Source organism: Aptenodytes forsteri, unplaced genomic scaffold, assembly GCF_000699145.1.
Source record: "Aptenodytes forsteri isolate BGI_AS27 unplaced genomic scaffold, ASM69914v1 Scaffold158, whole genome shotgun sequence".
NCBI classification, from domain to species: domain Eukaryota; kingdom Metazoa; phylum Chordata; class Aves; order Sphenisciformes; family Spheniscidae; genus Aptenodytes; species Aptenodytes forsteri.
The window spans coordinates 1,735,693-1,756,877 of record NW_008794601.1 but is presented as its reverse complement, the minus strand read 5'-3'; the positions used below and the strand labels follow the sequence as shown (position 1 = coordinate 1,756,877).

Sequence of the window (21,185 nt, the reverse complement as noted above, 5' to 3'; positions counted from 1 at the left end):
TCCTTGCAGGAACTGACGATACAATCTGGAAATAGATATGCTACATACTTTTCCAGTTTATGATATACACAGGATAGCTTAGTAACTTTATAGTTCTTTTTCAAAAATCATATTCTGCCTTTGACAGGTGCCATGATACCAGATTTCAAAATCTGATTACCTCACAGCTTTCATGATTGTGTTTTTCATCTCTCTCTCCCTCCTCTTCCCCTTTTTAGCAATATACAATTATGATGCTGTCCAAGATGTGGAGCTCTCCTTGCAAGTTGGTGATACTGTTCACATTTTGGAGATGTATGAAGGTAGGTTGCAGATCACTTCCAAGTACTTTGCAATCATTTTTGAAAGTAAATATAACAAATCAAGATTTTTTTTTTTAAATAATACAAGTTTCAGATCTAGATTTTCAACTTCTGATATGCCCAAAAGCGCAAAGCTTGCAATGTAGTGTTTGCTGTATGCAATTGACTTTTAAAACGGTGTTACAAATACATAAAATACAGAAGCGGCAATCATATCTACGCTGTTCCTGGCAGAGGTTTGTCAAGGTAAGATTTCACTAGCATCTCAAGGCAGCACTGCAAGAGAAAGAAACACTTACTTCTGGCTGTTCCTTCCTTTTTTCACACCTCACCTGTTTACCTTGGCTCCTCCTTGCGCCAGGCCAAGCACTTGTATAGTCATGTGATGAACTGATCCAGCTGGAAAATAATAATAATAATTTTTTAAAAAGTACCTTTTAGCCTGAATTAGTTCTTTGATCTGAGACAATGGAGGCAGTGGATGAAAGAAAAGGAGAGGGCAGGTCTAATTGTTTCAAAAGTAATGTTGGTTTAAGCTGTAATATCACGAACTGGCATTGTATGTTTTAAAAAGCCTCCAGTTATGGAGCTCCCATGCCCTTTTTAGGCTGTTTCTCCCAGTACTTTACTGGGAAGTTTTTCATAATACATACCTTAATGTAAAACATCTTGCAGAAAGGAAAACAAAATTCCTATTTTAAACAAGATGAAAATTACACTTGTGTGTTTCATATTTACTTACTAAACTAGGCTGTTTAATGAAGATTTCAATATTAGGAATGGAACACAGCCATTTAATTAAAGAATGTACTAGTCAATACTTCATTTGGAAGGCTCGCCAAAATTTAAATACTCTTTCCAAAATATAAATTCAATCATTTTCACAAGCAGCATCAGTTTGAAAAAGACTCAGCGCGCAAAAACTCTTCAGTATCTCTGCTGGGAATGGCAAGCTGCTTGTTTAGCAATTTGTTCTTAGCCAGTTGTTCTTTTTCCACTTCTCTTTGACCTTGACACTGGAAGCAGCCAGCCAGTTCCTACATGTCAAAGCAGATTATGTTGCTGATGTGTGTTTTTACACTGATGTGTGTGATAGTGGTGAGTGTGTTTGACGGGGGGGGGGGGGGAGGAGGGAGAAAGGGAAAAAAATCCGTATGTAATAGTACTAACTTATGAACTGGTTTTGCAAAAAGACACAAGGAAGAGGGAGTGTCAGGGATGAAAATTGCCCTCGTGAAGAGGATGCATCTTGTACTTCCCCAAATGCTGAGGTATTTCTTTCTCTTTTTTTTTTTAAAGCAGCATCATTGTTTAATCCTACTACTTGGTCTGTAATCAGCTGTTTAACAGAGAGACAGTCAAGAATAGGAAATGAATACCCAAATGGCATCCCTTTTTTTACCTGAAATGTCCCAGTTTGGAACTTCAGCCTGAGAGGATTGATTGTAAATTGTTTGGGAAAGTGTTTTGATTGTTTTCATACACTGAGCCATCAGTGTGGCATCCTAGTTTGTGACTGAGGCACCTAGGAATTACTTCAGTACAACTAAATACTTTTCCTGGAAAGACCAGCCAAAACTTCAGGCCAGACATTTGTGAATCTAACGGAAAAGATGCAGATTGTCTCCGAGAGGGTAACTCTGCTGCGGGTCTGGTCTTATTTCCCACAAATTCATCTTAAAAACTCCAAATTCTGATATTCTGTCTGCTTGGGAGGAAATTCTCATGTCTTACTGTATCTATTTTTCTTTCTTTTGGGACATCAGCTCTCAGCTTGGTTACCGGACATCTGTGTTTTTGAGAATTAGTGTTCTCACAAGAAGCCTTTTCTGGTTTTTCTCATGCTAATGATGTATACTTACAAATACAACTCCAGTCTGATGGAAGTGGTTTTTTTGTTCCACTAATCGCTATTCTTATCTGGATACACAAGTCTCAATTTAGAAAAAGGTTCCATTTAACCAGGGCGTTGGCTTTGCAAGAAGAAAGGCTCAGAGATGCCTTGTGAAGTGTGGGGGTTTTTTTGGTTTGTTTTTTTTTTTTTTAGTCTGTGTGAGTTATCCCTGCAGCTCCTGGCTGAGGAGGGCATTCCTTAGGGAATTAAGGGGGAGTTTTTCAGGATTGTCCAGAGGCTCTCGTGTAATGGTAATAGCCGCTTCAAAAATCTTGCTCCTTGCTATTGTTCCCTACCTCAGGATGCACAGGAGCATCTTTTATGAGTTACCAGGAGGTTCTCAAGACCATTGCACCGCAGTTCGCTTCCCACTCTTGTCAGTCATCTAGAACATGCCTCCTTTTTCCTCCTGGTTGAAGTTGTGTATCAAACAGCCTTCACTTGAAAGCTTTTCGTATTCTGCATCTGGGGTTTTGGCTGGCTCCACTCTGTAAGAATTGAAGTGCACAGTTTGTTCCTTGACAGCGAGGCAACAAGGTTGAAGCTTGCGCTGGGTTTTGGTGTTAACAATAAATGTTATCTGAGACTCAACTGGCTGAATAGCTTTGAGACATAACAGTGATACAGCTAAGCCACTGGGGGAGGTGTGTGAGAAGCAAAGAGCAATAAAATGAATTAAAGTGCAAGCCACAAGGTATGGATGCAGTTTGGTGCAGGCCCTTGTGCTACACAAACTTCTAATGTTACGTGGCTTTGCCACAGACAGTTAGCGTCTCACAAACTCTTAAGGTGGAGCGTGTGCAGTCAGGTGCTGCTGTTGTACTGCATAATGGCCTCACAACGAGAGAAAGCACCTTTAAATTGCAAAATCCCTGCTCATTTATGCTAGCACATGCTATCAGGAGTTAGAGGCCTGTTGCAAAGGCTGGAAGTCCTTGGAAAGTTGGCCAAATTTGGGGTGAGGCTCTGGCATTGCACTTTTGTTAGTAAAGCTTTCTTTTCCCATGCTCTAAACAGATGCTTTGCCTGATGTTTTATAAGTCCCAGTTACAACTACACAGTTAGGCTTGGATTGTGAGTGCACAAAAGAAGATAAGGGAGTGAAGTGATAACGTGGTAGATTGTCTGTTCATATTGCTGGACTGCAGCTTGCCTATGTCAAGGATTCGTCGAAGGGCGATCATCCCTGTAAATGGTAGCTTCAACTTGGACGAAGTACACAACATTGAAGCAAGGTGGTTTGGTTTTTTTCCTTCCTTTCTCTGGTTGGCTGTCTGGTTGCAGAAGGGCATGAGGTCTTTGTACAAAATTACTTTTTCCACTTGATAATAAGATAAGCAGTGCGTGCTTATCCTGTTGTTTGCCAAATACTGTCAAGACTGGGCATATGCTGCAAAATCCAAGAGAAGAAGGAAACTTGCTGCGTCCAATACTTTGAAAGCTGCTTCAGTGCAGGATTTACTTACTCTCTGGGAATCTGTCCTTGAGTAGTGAGCTGGGAGGATACATTTCTGTTCAGGGGAATCTTTTCTAATCTGCACTATATATTATTATTTCATGCAAGCTGTGGGAAATAGCTAAATTGTGGATAGAAGGAATGTGTGCCCACAGACCGTGATTCCGACCTGTTTCTTCTCCTGATGAAAAAAAGTTTGCATTGAATTTGTTCCTAGTTTCAGTCTTTTATCTTTCCTCTGACCACTGTAGGTAAATGAAGCAATCCCTTGTTTTATTTCAGAACGGTGCAGTGGTGTATGTTGTGGTACTGAGACAGTACACTACAGCGGAAGAGGAACAAAGACCTGTGGTTAAGCACGTGACCTGGGATTGCATCACTGTGTATAAGTTTTAGTCATTTAAACTATTGCATTTTGAATATTTTTTCTTAGATTTTTCTGATCTTTTACATACTGCATAAAATCCATTTAATGAAAGGTAAGATTGAGGACCTGTGTTCCATTTAAAAAAAAAAAAACAAAACACAACAAAAAAACCAAAACCCACGCTTTATGACATTTCTTTGCAAGACTCAGTCTGCTACCCTTGCATTCTTAATCAGACTGCAGTTTGAAAGAGCGTTGTAGTAGCTGAAATTTGCCGTGTCATCTTCAATTGAAAAGCCTTTCTCCATTTAGCACATCTCTGCTTGGAGAAAATACTCAAGAGAAATGTTAAATCAGTCTTATCAGTCCTCTGAAGCTTTAGGCGGATTTTTTTTTTTTTCTTTAAAGAAGAAATCAAGTAATCAATTGACCACTGCCAAAAGCTTTTGTTCCTTTTAAAATGATGAATAAGATGATTGAAAATTGGAGCAGAATTCTGAAAAAAATTGCATGAGATGCTTGCTGAAATAGTTTTGCATAATAATATACAGCATGCTTTTATGCAATGATTGCAAAATATTTTACAGGAATACGGTTAATGCCAAGAGGCCATTTTAAATATGAGGAAGCTGTGGTAGAGAAGGGCTGAGACACTGTGTTAAATGGAATTGAAATCACTGGGAAAATACTCTTTTTAAATTCCATGAGCTTTGTATAACACCCTGAATAACTTGTACTTGACCATTCAATTAATTACAACTTGGATAAAAATAGAACCTAAATCTTCTCATCCCTAATCCAGTACCTTATCCATTGGTCCATGATCAATGTATAATCTTATCTTCATCCTGTGGAAGGAATGGAATTTCTTCTTTCCTCCTAACTTACTACTGGAATATTGGGGATTATGCGGTCAAGCTGATTCACCTTCTAATTGCTAGAGAAAGGGGCCAAAACTGTGCTTAAAAAAACCCCAACAACAACCAAAAAAACCAAGCACCTCCCCCCCCCCAAAAAAAACCCAAACCAACAAAACAAAAAAACCATCCTAAGCTCTAATTTATGCTTGAGGGATCTCAGCTCCATGGTTCTTCATGCAACCTTCTTTGCTAAATATTTAAATATATGGGGGGGAAGAAAAAAAGAAAAAAAAAGAAAAAAAAAAAACCACAAACCACCCTCTCCTCCCCTCTTCTTTACCTGATTATTCCCTTAAATCCCTTTGCCTTCTTGGTGCTGCTCCCTCTGCTAGTCAGCTGAACATAATAGTCTTGGATCAGTGACGTTGTCTGTCGTGATAGCTGTGAACATCATTCATGTTTTATAGACCATAATCTATACCTTTCATGTTTGCTAGGAGGTAGGGTCAGTGTTTTCAGTTTCAATGCAAGTTGAACCTTAGGAGAAGAGTCAAAAAACGGTGCTTTAGGAGCATGGTTAATTGAGAGTTGGGGTTGCAGAGTGTCTTGACATTTGGAATGGTGCTTTTGGTAGGTAAGAGTCAGTAAGTGCAAGTTTGCATCTTATCCCAGAACATTGCAAGGGACGTTATGTCTGCACATCAGCATTTAAAATGGAGCAGATTCTTCTTCTGAAATGTTTAGTTTGTCATTTCCAGTACAGTAACTTCAGAAGCACTGAAGGTGGTGGAAACTGTTGCTTATGGCAGGGAACAGGCACCTAGTGGAAAGAGTGCACTTGATCATGCACAGCTCTTAGGTTTGCTGAGACAACTGACGAAGGTGAGGGTGGAGAGAAAAAATCCCTTTGTCTCACACAGTTTGGAGGTGGTGGAAGAAGAGTGGGAGTGACTTGCCCACAGCTATACTTCTCTCCTATCTGCTCATTCAGCAAGGCTTGCTTGAGGACATAAGAAATACAGCAGTTTTTTCATACACTTGCATTTCAGTGACCTTGAAATCAAAATACTGGTCAAACCCTAGGTGCTGAAGAGAGAAGAAACGTACATCTGAAAGGGACACATGCTTCTGAGTCTTGGGGATCACGGTTGTTACTTTGTATCTTATACTTTACTAGATCTTGTCAAGATAATATTGAGAAACAATATTTTTACCAGGGAAAGTGGTTTGGGGTTTTTTTTGCCTTATCTAATAAAACATTCTCTTTCAGCCTTCCTTTGAAGGAAGGCTTTAGACTGAGTCACAGAAGAAGATAATGAACCTACACAATGTGGAGCTCAAGCACATTCTGTATGATGATTTGGATGAAAATGTACTTCATAGAGAAGAAAATTTTAAAGGGGCAGAGTGGAATTAGACTTGGGACACTTGAATATATTTCTCTTTGCCAGATACATGCTATATGACCTTGGGTTGGTAGTTCTGCGTGCAGGTCTGTCTCTCTGCCTCATCTGTCAGATGATCATAGCAGTAGTTCTGTGCTGTGTATTTAACTTGCAAGCTTTATGGAATGAAGATTGTCACTTTCAAAATGCGTAACACGGAGTGGCCTGCTTTTCCATGGAGCCCTATCAGTACAGCCCAAATGGATACGCAGAGTAGAAGTGAGAGTGTCAGTTCATGGTAGGAACAGACACCCTTCTGCCCTACTCTTAGGAACCAAGCCTCCTACAAACAGAGCAGAGGTGTCTTCACAATAGTAGATCTCAAATGAGCAAGATCAATAGATTTATGTTGTAGAATCGTAGTGAGAATAACAATGTATATTTAATTGCTGTAGACAGGGGAAAAAAAAAAAAAATTGTGTTTCCCTTTGACAGGCTGGTACCGAGGATACACACTCCGAAATAAATCTAAGAAGGTATGACCTCACTTTTCAGTTCTAATTTTTATTTCACACCTTGCCAGACCCCGTCCGGTGCTGTAATCTGCTATGCTTCTGCTGTATTTCTTGTCTTAATATTGTGCAGGTCTCCTGATCACTATGTCCTTTTCCTTAGTGATAGCAATAAATGCCCTTGAGCTAAACGTTTCAGAACCATTACCTGGGTACTCCTCCATTGTAAGCATGCGTAATGTAGTTTGAACTAGCAAAATTGACTGTTGCATATCTGCATACACTAGCTTATGGCTTTATTATTATGGTCTTGGACCTGTACACATCCAGCATTAGTTATATGTAATGGTAAGATTAGAGTTTTGATTTGACTTGAAAAATATTCCAAAAATTATGCACGCGTGGATGTCAGCCAAACTTCTTGAGGTTTGTGAAACCAGTCTGAAAACTGCATGGAAATCTGGTTTCCCATAGGAATCCTGGCACCTCTCATGTGGTAACATCCTTCACAGCCTCCATTTTTCAGGTGTAAAGGGGAATGAAGAGAAAAAAGAAAAGGGTTGCAACACTCCTAGAAGGTTGCTCTTAAATAATGGAAACTTTGGACTGGTGAATTCCTGCAAATGCTGTCATGTGTTGTGAGCTTTTCTAGAGAACCACAGGTCCAGGGCAACTTGACAAATGCCTCCAAGAATATTATGTAGCAAGGGCAAATGAGTGTGACTGATAGTTTGCAAGAGTTTACAACATTTCATACAGGAAGATGAGTGTCATTACAGTGAAACAAGGAATTAACTTCTCTGAGGTGCTAATATCAAATACAGTGCTCAAGCATGCAACCTGATGGTTCTTACTGTCTTTTTTCCTGTGATACCTTGACTGGTGGGCCTAACGCATTTCTGTTATAGGTAAACACTAAACATCAGTCACAGTTACTCTTCTGCTGATCATACTCTTCCCCTGCTTTCTGTTGAATGCATTTTTGTCATGTCATAGCCTATGGTGTGATTTATTTATTTTATTTCTGTATTTATTTTTAGGGCATTTTCCCAGAAACATATATCCATTTAAAAGAGGCAATCGTGAAGGACCGGGGGTAGGTTGGAGCTTCTTGAGATGTACTTTTCGTAGCAAGAACAACGGAATGCTGTTTCATTTAAAAAAAAAGAAAAAGAAAAAAAAGAAAAAAGGAAACTTAAGTAGTGGTGGTTGTAATGAATGCTCCTGGTCTGTGTGTGCAGCAGGGCATACCGCCCTGCTTCTGGAGGTGCATAACTTTCTTTTTTTCAGAGTATTGTAGATACCAAAACAATTGTAGGCATAGGTGCAGGAGAATACTATTTGCAAAAATGAGAAAGCTCTGCTAGACAAGTTAGTAGCGAGGCAGGTCAATCAAGTTACATTTAGCTCCTCTGGGGACTCCTGCAAGTCATAACACACTCCTGCTCGCAGCCAAGTAGCCAGCAGGAGTGTGGATTCCTTCCTGTCTTGGAAAACATTTAAGGAAATGACTCCTCATTTGATTCTTAGAGCTGATTCTGTGATCATTATAGTGAGAGGAAAATAGCAGTTGCAAAGGAGACTTTAGAAGGTACTTTTTTTTTTTTTCCTTCTGATTCGGTTTGTGGTTTTTTGGTGGGGTTTTGGGTTTTTTTTAATAACTGTGGCCAAGTCACCGCTGCAAGTGGTGATTCTTCCAAACTTAATTCCTGTCTATTTAGCATATTTCTGGAATAGATCAGTTGAAAATAACAAGACTGAAAGAAACTTGAAACATGTTTGCATTAAAAATGGATAATGAATGTGCACGTGTGTGTTGGAGAACCAGTTGAACAATTTAAGAATCTTGGCATCATGAGTGAATTGTGTGAATATCCAGCCCTCTGAAATTTCTGTTTTACTACTAAGTTTTAATCTTGAGTGTAACAACACCTTTTTTCTATTTTCTCTTCCACCCCCCCCCCCCCCCCCCCACCCCCCAGACAACATGAAACAGTGATTCCAAGTGAATTGCCCCTTGGACAAGAACTCACTTCTACACTGAGGGAGTGGGCAGTTATCTGGCACAAGTTATATGTGGTAAGTTTTCTTCAGTGGTTGGTATTTTATTAAATGACCTCAGATGAGATGAGACTGGGCTTTTTGCAGGGCCCTTTAAGACTTTAAATAGAAGTTAAGCAGAATTATAAAACTATCATTATTGTAAAATTGGTCTAAAAGGCTAAAAATGTTCTGCTCCCCACTGAATGGGATGTGTGATCACAGACAGAACTGCGGTTTAGTCCACGCTACAGTGTTCGCTGTGCTTGAATAACTGTGTTGGTGACACAGCACTGATGAAGCATTGACTGGCACAAGTCACCTTCAGCATCATGTCAGCTGGCTGGGGCTGTGTGTGTGAGTTGCTGGTAAAATAAGGGTTCCTGCTTTGCTTGTCGTGCCTCTGTAAGAGGGCAAGGTATCTCAGTTGTGTGAGAAACTATGATGTTGTTTTAACAGAACCTTTAACAAGTGTGAAGTCTGTTTTTCTAGAAGTATTGTAGGTACTTAATAGAATGGTTGATCCTCACCCCAGAGTGCCTACAGCTCAAATAGGCAAGATAGACAAAGGATGGGAAGAGAGTTAGGGCCATGTGTGGTGGGGGAAGATTTGACTTGTCCGAAGTCACATAATATATTTGGTTCTCAGTAGGGCTGGGGAGAGACCTCTCATCTACTAACTCTGTTTAGTGGCCTGGCCATATGATAGCCATCTCAGAAAAGTCAGAAGCCAAGGTAATGCATGGATTTGGTAGTTTTGCTGAGGTAGGTGCATTCTTGCTCAAAGAAACACAACTGGAGTTCACAATTAATTGCCTTCTTTCGAAGGTGATTATTAAGGCGCATTAAAGAGTGTCAAACTTATTTTTCTTTGGTTAGTAGTGAGTTCAGCCTCCAGAGTGTGCTGGTTTTGGCCGGGGTAGAGTTAATTTTCTTCCCAGTAGCTGGTATGGGGCTGTGTGCTGGATTTGTGCTGGAAACAGTGTTGATAACGCAGGGATGTTTTCGTTACTGCTGAGCAGTGCTGACACACAGTCAAGGCCTTTTCTGCCTCTCACCCCACCCCACCAGCGAGCAGGCTGGGGGGGCACAAGAAGCTGGGAGGGGACACAGCTGGGACAGCTGACCCCAACTGACCAAAGGGATATCCCACACCATATGATGTCATGCTCAGCAATAAAACTGGGGGAAGAAGAAGGAAGGGGGGGACGTTCGGAGTTATGGCCTGCATAGTGTGTGCTCTGAGACTTTAATCAAGATGAGAGAATGGTTTTAAATTAGCTCTAGCCATTCAGTTTACCCAGAGCAACCTCTCCTATTGAAAATTTCACCAGGCCACAAATACATTTCGTTTGTGCGCCACAAAACCACAAGAATTTGTTCCACCCTCTTAATTTAATGAGAAGCCGTATGTGACGTTATTACTGTGTGAAAAGAGAGTTTTGTTCCTGGCTTTTTTTTTCTGAATAACTTTAGGATCCTAGCCTCGGAATCTATTTTTCCTAAGAGCAGAAATCTTTCATGTGCCTGTGCTTGACCAACATTAAGTCTTATAATAGTCTTGGAAAATGTTGTGGTTTGAAATGGATTTGAGTTTATTTTATTTTTCCCTGCAGTATGTATAAAAAGGAAAAAAAAAAAAGCTAAAGGAGGAAGGAGGTATTTGAGGAGAAAAGGGAAATACAGGGGATTTTTTTCTTTGGCAGCATTTCATTTCAGTTCTTTAATTTTTGTGTTTTTCAGCATGAATTGCACCAGTGGGTATATCTCCACTGCAAAACAAATATAAAAATGGGTGAGAGTTTTTAACTTCGTTTAGTTAATAGGAGTTAGCTAGTGTAAACAGCTGTAGAGAGAACTCAGCTTTAGCTGACTGTCAAATTGAGATCTGCTCTATATTTCCCTGAAGGCTAACACAAGTTGCCTTCTCTTTGCAATTATTTTTACGCAAGTTAAGAACACGCTTTTTTCCTTTGTTTACTAAATACGTATCTAATATCTTCCCTATAGGAACCAAAATTCTCATCTAGCCTCCATTAGCCCCTTCGCATTTGCCCAAATCAAAGGGAAGATGGCTATTTATAACTCCCTTTAGATTTGTGTTCTCAGGGGGCAAATTATGCGTAGTTTGTATCATTCATGTTCTTTGCAGAGACCAGAATGGGGAAATAATTTGAACAAGTCTCTCTTTCTGCTGTGTGGGAGCAGTTGGGGTTCACAGTTAAACATTAACAGCTTTGATACACAGAACTGACGCTGGTCAGCTGCTGCCTGAATGTACCAGCAATATACCATTGGCCAATTGCCACTAGCTGTTGGGTGAGATGTAGTCAAAAACCTCTTGACAGTCATTTTGGAGCTGCATATCCATAAACATGTCCCAGTAGATGAAAGTTTAATGTCCTTTGATTTGTGGCACTCCACTCTGAAAATGAGCTGCACTTGAGACTCGGTGCAAGTCAGAGTCATCCTAGTAACTGGCTCACTATGTGGTGGTAAAGAGAGGATGAGGCCTGGGTTCCCTTTTGAATGGTATAAATGGTATAGCTGACACTTCTAAAGGCTTAATTACTTATCTAAGCGCATATTGCTGCAAATAGAGTAGGTTACTACATAGCTATCTATTTTTTAATTACAGAGTCAGCCTTGGAGTCTGAAACGATAGGAAAGAGGTGTATAGGTGTGTGACTAATTTTATTAGGGTGGAACTAGTAAATACCATGAGAAGTATTTTCATTAATTGAAGATGCAATGACTGCAGCAAACATGAGCGAGTACCTGGGTAGACTGGGGAGGTGGTGTCTGGGAATCCAGACATGATATTTTTATTGCATTTTTGGACAACTTCTGGCATGGTAGGTTCTGAGCAACTACTGCCTAAAAGCATGGGATGAGTCAAGACTGTGTTGCATTAAGTTCTGTACAAATGTAAACAAAAATGAGCGCTCTGAAGAGCAGATAATCTTCAGTCTTATTTCCTGATAGACACCAGCCAGAGATGTGTTTCCACAGAGCTACTCTGATTTCCATTAAACTCTTGTCTGGAGGTCAGACATGGACATGACAATCCATGCGTGAATTATCAGTGGGTAGAATACGAACCTTGAAATATAATATGCATACTGGCAGGGAAGCAGCGTTTCCCAGATATCGCTGTGTTTTGTTGCTATTCCTTTTTTTAATGTAATGGATTTTGAGTGTATGATGGGACAGGGATAAGAGAGCAGGCAGCCATGAAAATGAGTCCCTGGATTCAATTTGCTTAGTGTTCTGGCTTCAAAACATAGTTGCTAACACTGTAAACAGTGGTGAGGGCAGAGATTGCAATTAACCACATTGTTCGTGTTGTTAGTGTTGTATTCTGGTGACAAGAGGCCTTCCTTATACGTAACAAAGAGGCTGAAGAGTTCTTTAGGCTGGTGAAAGCTATAGGAGGAACAGATGTGAGAAAAAGCTTATGTGGGCTTGAGTGTTGGTCATCTGTCATTGTTATTTATGTTTTGGTATCAACTTTAGACTTTTAAACGCAAATAAAGTGTTTGCCTCAGAGTCTTACAATCTAAATAGGCAAAACAAATGTGAAACATGGATTAAAAATGACTTGCCCAGTGTCACGCATTCTGAGAGTGGCAGAGGTAAGGAGAAAGAGCCTTTGTATATTAAGTTGGCATTCCTGTCTCAATCTGCTGGAACACAATTGCGATCATTTAACATCATCCCTCTGTCCTGTATATAAAAAGCACCCATCATAGTAGTTTAAGTGCTGGAAAGCACCAGAAGTCTATTTTTTGTCTGTGAGGTTTTCCTGAAATAATGTCCTGAGGAAATGGTGAAGACCCCGAATCTTGAGACACTTAAACCTTGGCAGTGCAAAGTAGTGGAGATTTTGTTCCATGGGTCTAATCTTGTAGTGTTATATGGTGCCAGTTTCTCAGATATTTTTAGTTAAATACAACTTGTATGGTAGATTTAATTGAGTACATTTCAGAAAGCTTATTGAGCTCATCGTTTTCAGGCTATCACTAGCTTAAAATTGTCCCTTTTTTTCTGTAGGATAACAAGACAACACAGTTTCGGCATGTCCAACAAATGACTTACAGCCTGATAGAATGGCGGTCACAGATACTGTCTGGGACCCTTCCCAAAGATGAGCTAGCTGAGCTCAAGAAGAAAGTCACTGCTAAGATTGACTACGGCAACAGGTAAACGCCAAACTATGTCTTGAGGGCAGGGGAGAATCCCAAATCTCAGTAAAGGCTCTAGATGGCTGTTAATACAAAATGGTGTAAATGAGCACGCAAGGGGAACACTGAATTAGGCTTTACGTTTTGCCTTGGAAAGGGGATAATTAGAGCTTTCAGTCCCCATCAGAATGCGACTAGCCTGGCAGGTGGGCATGTAGCAGTTGGTTCTTCATATGCCAGCAATCTCTTCGACTTGGCAGGAAACCTTACCTGTCTTAATTCTGCAGAAATACTGGCACATGATGGTATTTCCCATGGAGCACAATTTGTGCCTGGCTAGCTGTAGCCAAGATTTGGATGCTGGTTATGAACTAAACTGCTTTATCAACAACTGAGTAATACAGTTCTATAGCTCACCAAAACTCCACCTTTCATTGGTTTATACAGAACAGGGATTGTCTCCAGAACTCATTTATCTGCCTGTCAGAGTTGATTCAGGTCAAATAAGTCAATTAAGAAGAAAGCTTATGGCAAAGAATAATAATTATCCATAATCCATAAGCTTGACAGATATACATATCTTTTTTTTTTTTTTAAACAAGAGAGAACAAAGAAGATGTCATCTTAGAATTAAGTTACCTGACTAATTATTATTCCCTTTAATGGGAAAATGGGGGGTGAGGGATAAGTATTTTGGGACAGGAAAACCAGCAATGTGATTATTACAAGGAAGGGAGTTGGTGTGCATTGGCTGCCTAGTGCAGTCCACAGTGTGATCTGTGGTTTGTGCTCCTTCAGTCACCTTTGCTTCTTAAATACTGTGTTGCTTCTTTTGTCCTCATGACTTGCATGCTACTCAGGATCCTAGGTTTGGACCTGGTTGTACGAGATGATAATGGGAACATCTTGGACCCGGATGAAACTAGCACAATCTCTCTCTTCAAGTCCCATGAAACTGCATCCAAAAGGATTGATGAAAGAATCCAGGAAGAGAAGGTACATCTCTTGTCACTGGCTTTGTCCTCTTCAAGTAACTAGTACCCACTGTATTTGTACGTTCCTCTTAAGTATTGCTACTTTGGCAGCAGAACTAAATTCTGCTGTGTTTGTTTTTAATGGGAGCACTCTCCTTCTTTGCAGTCCCTGCAACAGAATTTGGACCTCCGAGGGCAGCCAATATTCAACACAACGCATACATATAGCCTGTATGTAAACTTCAAGAATTTTGTTTGCAATATTGGAGAAGATGCAGAGCTGTTAATGAGCCTCTATGATCCTGATCTCTCCAAATTCATCAGGTAGCGTTTTTTTGTAGGTGCATAAGCCATTTAGTCATCACGGTGGTCATTCTAAAGAAGCCAATAGAGGTTAGAAAGGACAATCCAGCAGATAAGTTTTTTCAGTTCTGTTGGTTGCTGCCCCAGTGGTGATTTGGAAGGGGGTTATTTAATTTCAGATGAGATAGGAAGTCAAGGTTCTGAGCCCATGCACTCCCCTTCTTAAAGCTGGGCATTTCTGTGATACATTAGTCAAAATCCCAGATTGTCTCTTTATGTTCTCTAAATTTCCCTACTGTTGTCACTAGATTTGATGCATTTGATTAATTGCTTCCCGTTAAATCATGTATATGCATGATGTTTGCTGTCAAGTCAGTGCAAGTTCATGCCTAAGAGTTGGGCATCTTGTACTGGTAGGAGAAGATATGAAGAACTTTATTAAGGAAGCATGTATGTGTCAGGCACCCCCTGTCTCCATCATTGAAGTTTATCAGGTGTGGACATGCAGTCAGCGTAATATAGGGAAGTAACTAAGAGTACCCATTCACATCGTGCTGGCCTCCTGCCTTCACTGAAATGAGTCACTTCAGAATCACTTTGGGATAGAAGATTTTAACAGAATTTTTCAGATATTCCTAAAAGATTAAAATGCTTTTGAGCTTTTGCCAGGCAATGGGAATGTCAGGTGTTGATTTATTTAAGTTTTTTTCTCTTCCTTTATTTGCAGTGAAAATTACCTGGTTCGTTGGGGCAGTAATGGGATGCCTAAAGAAATTGAGAAACTAAATAACCTTCAAGCAGTCTTTACGGTAAGTTATTGTATTTACATCCTGGAAATTCTTCCCCATGCTGCAGACATCTGAGTTTTGGATTCTTTCCCTCTCCCCTCCCCTCTCCCCATGCAGCAGGGAGGGGTCACGTGGCATTTTGGGGTGTCTTCATGGATACCCAAAATATTATAGGCGGCCTCAGAGGAATGCTGCTGAAAAGTTGGTTTTGGTTTTTTTTGGTCATGGATACCCAAAATGTTATAGGCAGCCTCAGAGGAATGCTGCTGAAAAGTTGTTTTTGGTTTTTTTTGTTTTTTTGGTATGTCAGTCCAAAGCAGCAGTAAAGGTGTATTATTTTGCAATAGTACTGTCAGTGGGTGTTGCTCATCCATGCATTTCTGAAAATCCTATTAAGCACTTCTCTGTTGGAGCCTAACTGTACTGAAAATCTAGGCTTGAGATCATAGTTGTTTGTTTTTCAGTTCACTGCTTTGCTGATCCTTTTCTGTGTTGGAGTTTGTTATTTGCAACAAGATGTTAATGGAATAATTGCACATGAATGGAATAACTTCTGGCAAGTAGCAAAGGTGGCACGAACTAACTGCCTGGTCATCAGGATTTAGTACTTTGGCAATTAACATCATTTACTCTCCTTCCGGTACTGTTGCTGGGGTGTGTTATCAAAGAGTAATGGGATGTTTAGAAATTGCTGTGTGGAAATTGTTAGTGTTTTTGTAGTTTTGGGTTGTGTTTTTTTTCCCCTCTAGGGCTCAAAGGGAGCAGGTTTTACTTCTTAAAAAATAATAGATTTCCTTTTATATGTGTGTACAAGCTAACAAAAAAGTCTTACTCTCTCTGTCTTCTTCTCTTCCATTCATAAAGCAGATTGATAAAACTTTATTTTAAATAATTTCTAGGATTTAAGCAGTTCTGACTTGATCAGACCGAAAATCAGCTTGGTGTGTCAGATTGTGAGGGTGGGGCATATGGAGCTGAAAGATGGGAAGAAACATACCTGTGGACTCCGGAGGCCCTTCGGTGTGGCAGGTATGACAAATTCAATTAATGGAGAAAAATAACACGTCCCAGTGACTGTGACAGTGGACTAGGAATTGGGAAATATGTGCTGCATGTCAGCAAAGCTTACTAACCTCTTAGTGTCAGCATCTCTGACTTCAAAATGGAGATGCTGATACTGAGCTGCCTGTAGTATGCCTTTGAGACCTTTTAATAAAAGTTGTATATGAAGATGAAATACTGTTGCTGTTCACTTTTTGTTTTGTCACCCCCTAAAAAGATAACACACTGCCACCAGTGCGGTAGACTTTTCAGATCTTTATCAAAGAGGGATTTGCTACTCATGACTGATGGGAGAAAGCTGGAGTTTTTAAAGGAACCTCAGTGAATGAGACATCCAATTCCTGTGCAAGTCCTGTGAGCTCTTGTGAAGAGACTTGCTTGAAATTTGTGGTGGAAAACAATCGCAAAATAATCGGCATTTGAAATCTAAGTGTAATTTCTTTGCCTTGAAATGCCTGAGTTCCACCTGTTTTTTATCAGAGAGTATATTCACATTCGCTACCATAGGCTGACTTACGCATCAATGAAAAGGTGCTTTTTAAAAAGTTAAGATGAGAGTGGTGCTCTCTATTGCTGTCGTGAGTGGCACTGGCCCAAAATAAGCAACTGTTGTTTCCATTCTGATAGGGGAAAGCGCTCTCCGTATTCTTTAGCAACTTGGCAAAACTATGTGATGAACTTGTGTCGTTGCAGTGATGGACATAACTGATATCATACATGGAAAGGTGGACGATGAGGAAAAGCAACATTTTATTCCATTTCAGCAGTAAGTACTGGACTTCAGAGTTCATCACATCTGGCTTATTTAAAGCAGTTGTCCTTTGGAGAAGGACAAATTTGTATGGGAGCCTGGCAGCGTACCAAGGTCTCTACAAATAGATTAGCTTATGGCAGTAGTCAGCTCTTTGAAGGAAAAGATCTTTGTCAGTCCTCTGAAGCCTTTGTTCCCCTTGATTTACATGTCTGTATGATAGGCTAAATTGCTTAGGGAGTTTTGGCAATGCAGCTGAAACTGCTAGGTACCCATATCATCTGAGGTAAGAAAGAAGAGCACAGTGCAAAATAATGTTGTGGGGTCTGGGGGATGTGACCTTCAAAACTATTAGGGGGTTGAGAGGCAAGATTTTTCAGAAACACCTGAGCATAGAGAACACAACTCCTCCTTGTCACTATTGTGCGGTACCCTGTGTATTGTCAGACTCTTAACTTTCCAGATTACCTTGTAAGGGTGAGTCAGAGGACAATAGGAAAGGGATTTCTCCCTCCTTCTGGAGAAGGAATTTAAGCCCCAATGTGTTTTGCATTTCTGTATTGCTGGTTAGACTTGTGTGTTCTGCCTGCTCTCTGATTGCTCACTTTTTTGGCACATTACAGTAACTAAAATGAAGCTTGTTTGGGTAGACTCAGCCATGTTGTTACAGTCCTAAATATAGCAATCCATTTGGTGTAGCCATATGTTATTACAAGGTATTTTCAGGGGAGATTATGTGGGGTTTGGGTTTTTTTTTCCCCCTACCCTTTCAAGGCCTGAAAGACTGGAAAGAAGGATGTCTTTTCCTTTGCAGAATAATGCTAGTCTGCTACCTTTTTTCTTCTTCCTTCCATTTTTCTTCTGTTCTAATGAGGCTGAGTTTAGATCCAAAGCTGGACACCTCTACAAGGATAGGGAGCCTGTGGAGACATCGTTTTGTATGTGCTTTGGTTCATTGTTGATGGTGTGGGTACAGGAGTGAAGTTGGGTTCAAGATCCAAAGCTCAATAGATGTGTTTGTGACTAGGGACATGTTCATCACTTGTGTCATCTCAGAGCAGTCATTAGTTATGTTAACTTATCACTAGTTAATCTACATAGTCTCTTAGGAACAGCTCTGAGGCACACCTGCAGGCAGGGCTCAGCTCATCTGATGGGAGCGCAAGGCTCTATGTGCTGAGCTGCTCCTGCGTGGTAGCCCATAGCTGGACTTGTTCTCACAGGTTTGCAAGGCAGTCAATCTGTGGATGGAAAACAAGAACAAAGTAGATCTGGCTATGTTTATGGTTGTCCTGGAGGCTGCTATTTCAGTATGATAGAAATGTAGTCATGGAGTCTTTAGGTCAGTGTAACTTCTCCTAAGCCTGAGCTAGCGCTGTGCTGTATTTCCTAGTTTGAGAGTTTAAATGTGTTTCCATTGGGTTTGTGCAGGTGAAGAAGAAAAAAAAATTCCCATGGAATCCTTTTAAAAAAAAAAAAAAAAAATTATTTGGAAAACAGTCAGCTGTTGGCCAGCCCTCTTCTTGCAGAGCACATGTTTGATGTTAGTCTGTCTGCTTCCCGGTCTCTATTGTTGTTCTTCTCAGGATTGCCATGGAAACGTACATCAGACAGAGACAGCTAATCATGTCCCCACTGATAACTTCCCATGTGATCGGAGAAAATGAGCCCCTCACTTCTGTCTTCAACAAAGTCATCGCTGCAAAGGAAGTGAATCATAAAGGGCAAGGTACAGCAGTCAGGCGAGAAGCTAATGTAAAAACCTGGTGTGGGGAAGGGTTCCCCTTGCTTACAAAGTAAAATAAACGGCTTGTGAAAGTCCAGAGATGAAGGCTTACTGGAGTTTGCTACCTTCCCTGAGCCAAACATATGGTCTTTGTAATGGCTGTCATCCCAGCACATTGGGAGCCAAAAAACAGATGAAAACAGGAGCTGTTCTTACTTGCGTGAAAAGAACTTCTCTAGCTGAGGACTTATTTGCTGTTAATGTAATATTTTTAAGATAAACCTGTTTATATGGACATAAAATATTTTTAAGTGAACATGGCTGATGGCATATTCTAAATTGCTTTGGGTTTAAACTGCATTATTCAGGATTCTGCTCTTGCTTGTGTGTCTGGCCTTTACTCAAATACACTAGCGGATTCATCTCAGAAAGTTTGTATTTTACTTCAGAGAATCTGCTTGCCCAGTAAGGTCTTATTCAGTGTTAGGGAGGCAGAGAACTGGGCCAACTGAGAACCAGCTTGAGATATTTAAGGCATTGTTGCATGGATATCACATGAAGAAACAGTTTTCTGTTAAGCATAGGCTTAAATTTCATGTTTTTGTACTTTTTTCCCATAAACAAGTGTTACCTTTCTTTTCTCAGGTCTTTGGGTCTCCCTGAAACTGCTTCCTGGTGATCTAGTGCAGGTTCAAAAGGATTTTTCCCACCTCATAGACAGATCCACTGCTGTGGCTCGCAAAATGGGATTCCCTGAGATAATCCTTCCTGGTAGGTCCTATATGCCTCCACACTTCCATGGAGTGAAAGAGCCAGATGAAATTCTAGAATTTCTGCTATGAACAGATTTATTTTAAAGCCATCTGAAAATATGTTTTCATTTTTCTTGAAATGTCCAGCCAATCTTTTATTTTTTGTCAAAGAAGTGAAAATGTAAGTTTCCTTTTTTATATTGAAAAATGATAGTGTGTGTACTTTTTGGAAGAAAATTTCTGTATAGTCAGAGACATTTTTGTTGCGTGTAGGTTTGACCCTGCTGTATTTAATCCATTCGAAGTGGATTTAGCCCTATAGAGCTCATTGCATTAGAGGTTTAAAAAAAGGAGAAGTATACATTTTTAAAGATTTTTGCATAATTTGAGATGAAGATGAAATGGTGTGATGTTGGGTGTCATTAATTAGGTGGTATCAGTAAAGGCTAAGAAGAAGAAAAGGATAATGGGATACCCAAGGATGTTAAGTGCTAACCTGTACAATTCTCTGTATGAAAAAAACAACTCATTAAGCGCTATGAATTTTAGGTGATGTTCGAAATGATATCTATGTCACGCTGATACAAGGCGAGTTTGACAAAGGGAAGAAGAAGACTCCCAAGAATGTAGAAGTCACCATGTCTGTACATGATGAAGATGGAAATCTCCAAGAGGTATGATGGCCTTTGCAGGAGGTCACAAGGCTGTGTGTTTGCTAGATGATAGCTCTGGTCCGTAGGATCTTATTTATCAACTGTATGCAAGAACTGTGTGATGATGAACAAGAGGTATTATAGGTGAGCTCAGTGACCAAATTTGAATACTCACTGATTTTTTTTTTTTACATTAATAAGAGATGTGAGCAAACCTTTAAAGATTCTGTAAAACTTTCAAAGAGGTGACACACATTGAGTGCCCTTGACTGTGAAGCATAGACTTTGAGTAACTGATAGTTATATGCTTTGAAAATTTCTGACCCTTAGATACTTTTTGCTTTCATTCTAGACCTTACCTTTCCCTTTTCCTTCCTCCCTTGTCTTTTTGTCCAAAGAAAGCTATCCATCCTGGTGCTGGTTATGAAGGTGTCTCCGAATATAAGTCTGTTGTTTATTATCAAGTCAAGCAACCTTGCTGGTATGAAACTGTAAAGGTAAGAGTGTGTACTTCACAGTCTTGCTTCCTTTGTGTAGGAAAAGGAGCTAATTTAAAATCAGTAGGTGCATAAGTAACAGAATGTCCTGTAAATTGACTGGAGATAGAGAATGCTGGTGCTGCATTTTTCATTGTATTATCATGTGCAGGTGTCCATTGCAATAGAAGAAGTCAGCCGTTGCCATTTAAGATTCACTTTCCGTCATCGGTCATCACAGGAATGTAAGTATCAGAAAAGAAGATCTGCAGGAGTACTGTACTCCTCCTACTCTCATTGAGATTTTCTGAGTATCCACCAAAGGTGTAGTGTTTGTATTTCTACTTCCAGTGTTGTGGATTTTCTTGCAAGCAAAGAAAAATAATTCAAATTTTTTACAGCCTTAAAAAAGGTTTGATGCTGGTTTTGTTCTAAAACTGAAATTAGATAGGGAGCAACATGTTAACCCCCTTGAAAGACAATTGTCGATGCTTATTGATGCTTTAGCTTCTCAGAGTATGGTATTGTTTTTACCATAGAATCATTTAGGTTGGAAAAGACCTTGAAGATCAAGTCCAACCGTTAACGTAGCCCTGCCAAGTCCACCACTAAACCACGTCCCTAAGCACCACATCTGTGTGTCTTTTAAATACCTCCAGGGATGGTGACTCCACCACTTCCCTGGGCAGCCTGTTCTAAT

General features: G+C 40.1%; 1 protein-coding gene across 1 annotated transcript in view; it reads left to right on the top strand.

Moving 5' to 3' along the window:
• The first annotated feature begins 221 nt into the window (after positions 1 to 221).
• DOCK5 (dedicator of cytokinesis 5) overlaps positions 222 to 21,185 on the top strand; it is a 64,272-nt gene continuing 43,308 nt past the window's right edge. Inside the window, exons 1-15 of the mRNA XM_019470396.1 lie at positions 222 to 302; positions 6,760 to 6,800; positions 7,817 to 7,872; positions 8,759 to 8,855; positions 12,870 to 13,018; positions 13,861 to 13,996; positions 14,141 to 14,298; positions 15,005 to 15,086; positions 15,965 to 16,094; positions 16,821 to 16,893; positions 18,465 to 18,607; positions 19,250 to 19,375; positions 19,906 to 20,030; positions 20,408 to 20,506; positions 20,658 to 20,730. Coding sequence (XP_019325941.1) covers positions 293 to 302; positions 6,760 to 6,800; positions 7,817 to 7,872; positions 8,759 to 8,855; positions 12,870 to 13,018; positions 13,861 to 13,996; positions 14,141 to 14,298; positions 15,005 to 15,086; positions 15,965 to 16,094; positions 16,821 to 16,893; positions 18,465 to 18,607; positions 19,250 to 19,375; positions 19,906 to 20,030; positions 20,408 to 20,506; positions 20,658 to 20,730 — 1,498 coding nt within the window. The 5' untranslated portion in view covers positions 222 to 292. The remainder of the gene's footprint in view (positions 303 to 6,759; positions 6,801 to 7,816; positions 7,873 to 8,758; positions 8,856 to 12,869; positions 13,019 to 13,860; positions 13,997 to 14,140; positions 14,299 to 15,004; positions 15,087 to 15,964; positions 16,095 to 16,820; positions 16,894 to 18,464; positions 18,608 to 19,249; positions 19,376 to 19,905; positions 20,031 to 20,407; positions 20,507 to 20,657; positions 20,731 to 21,185) is intronic.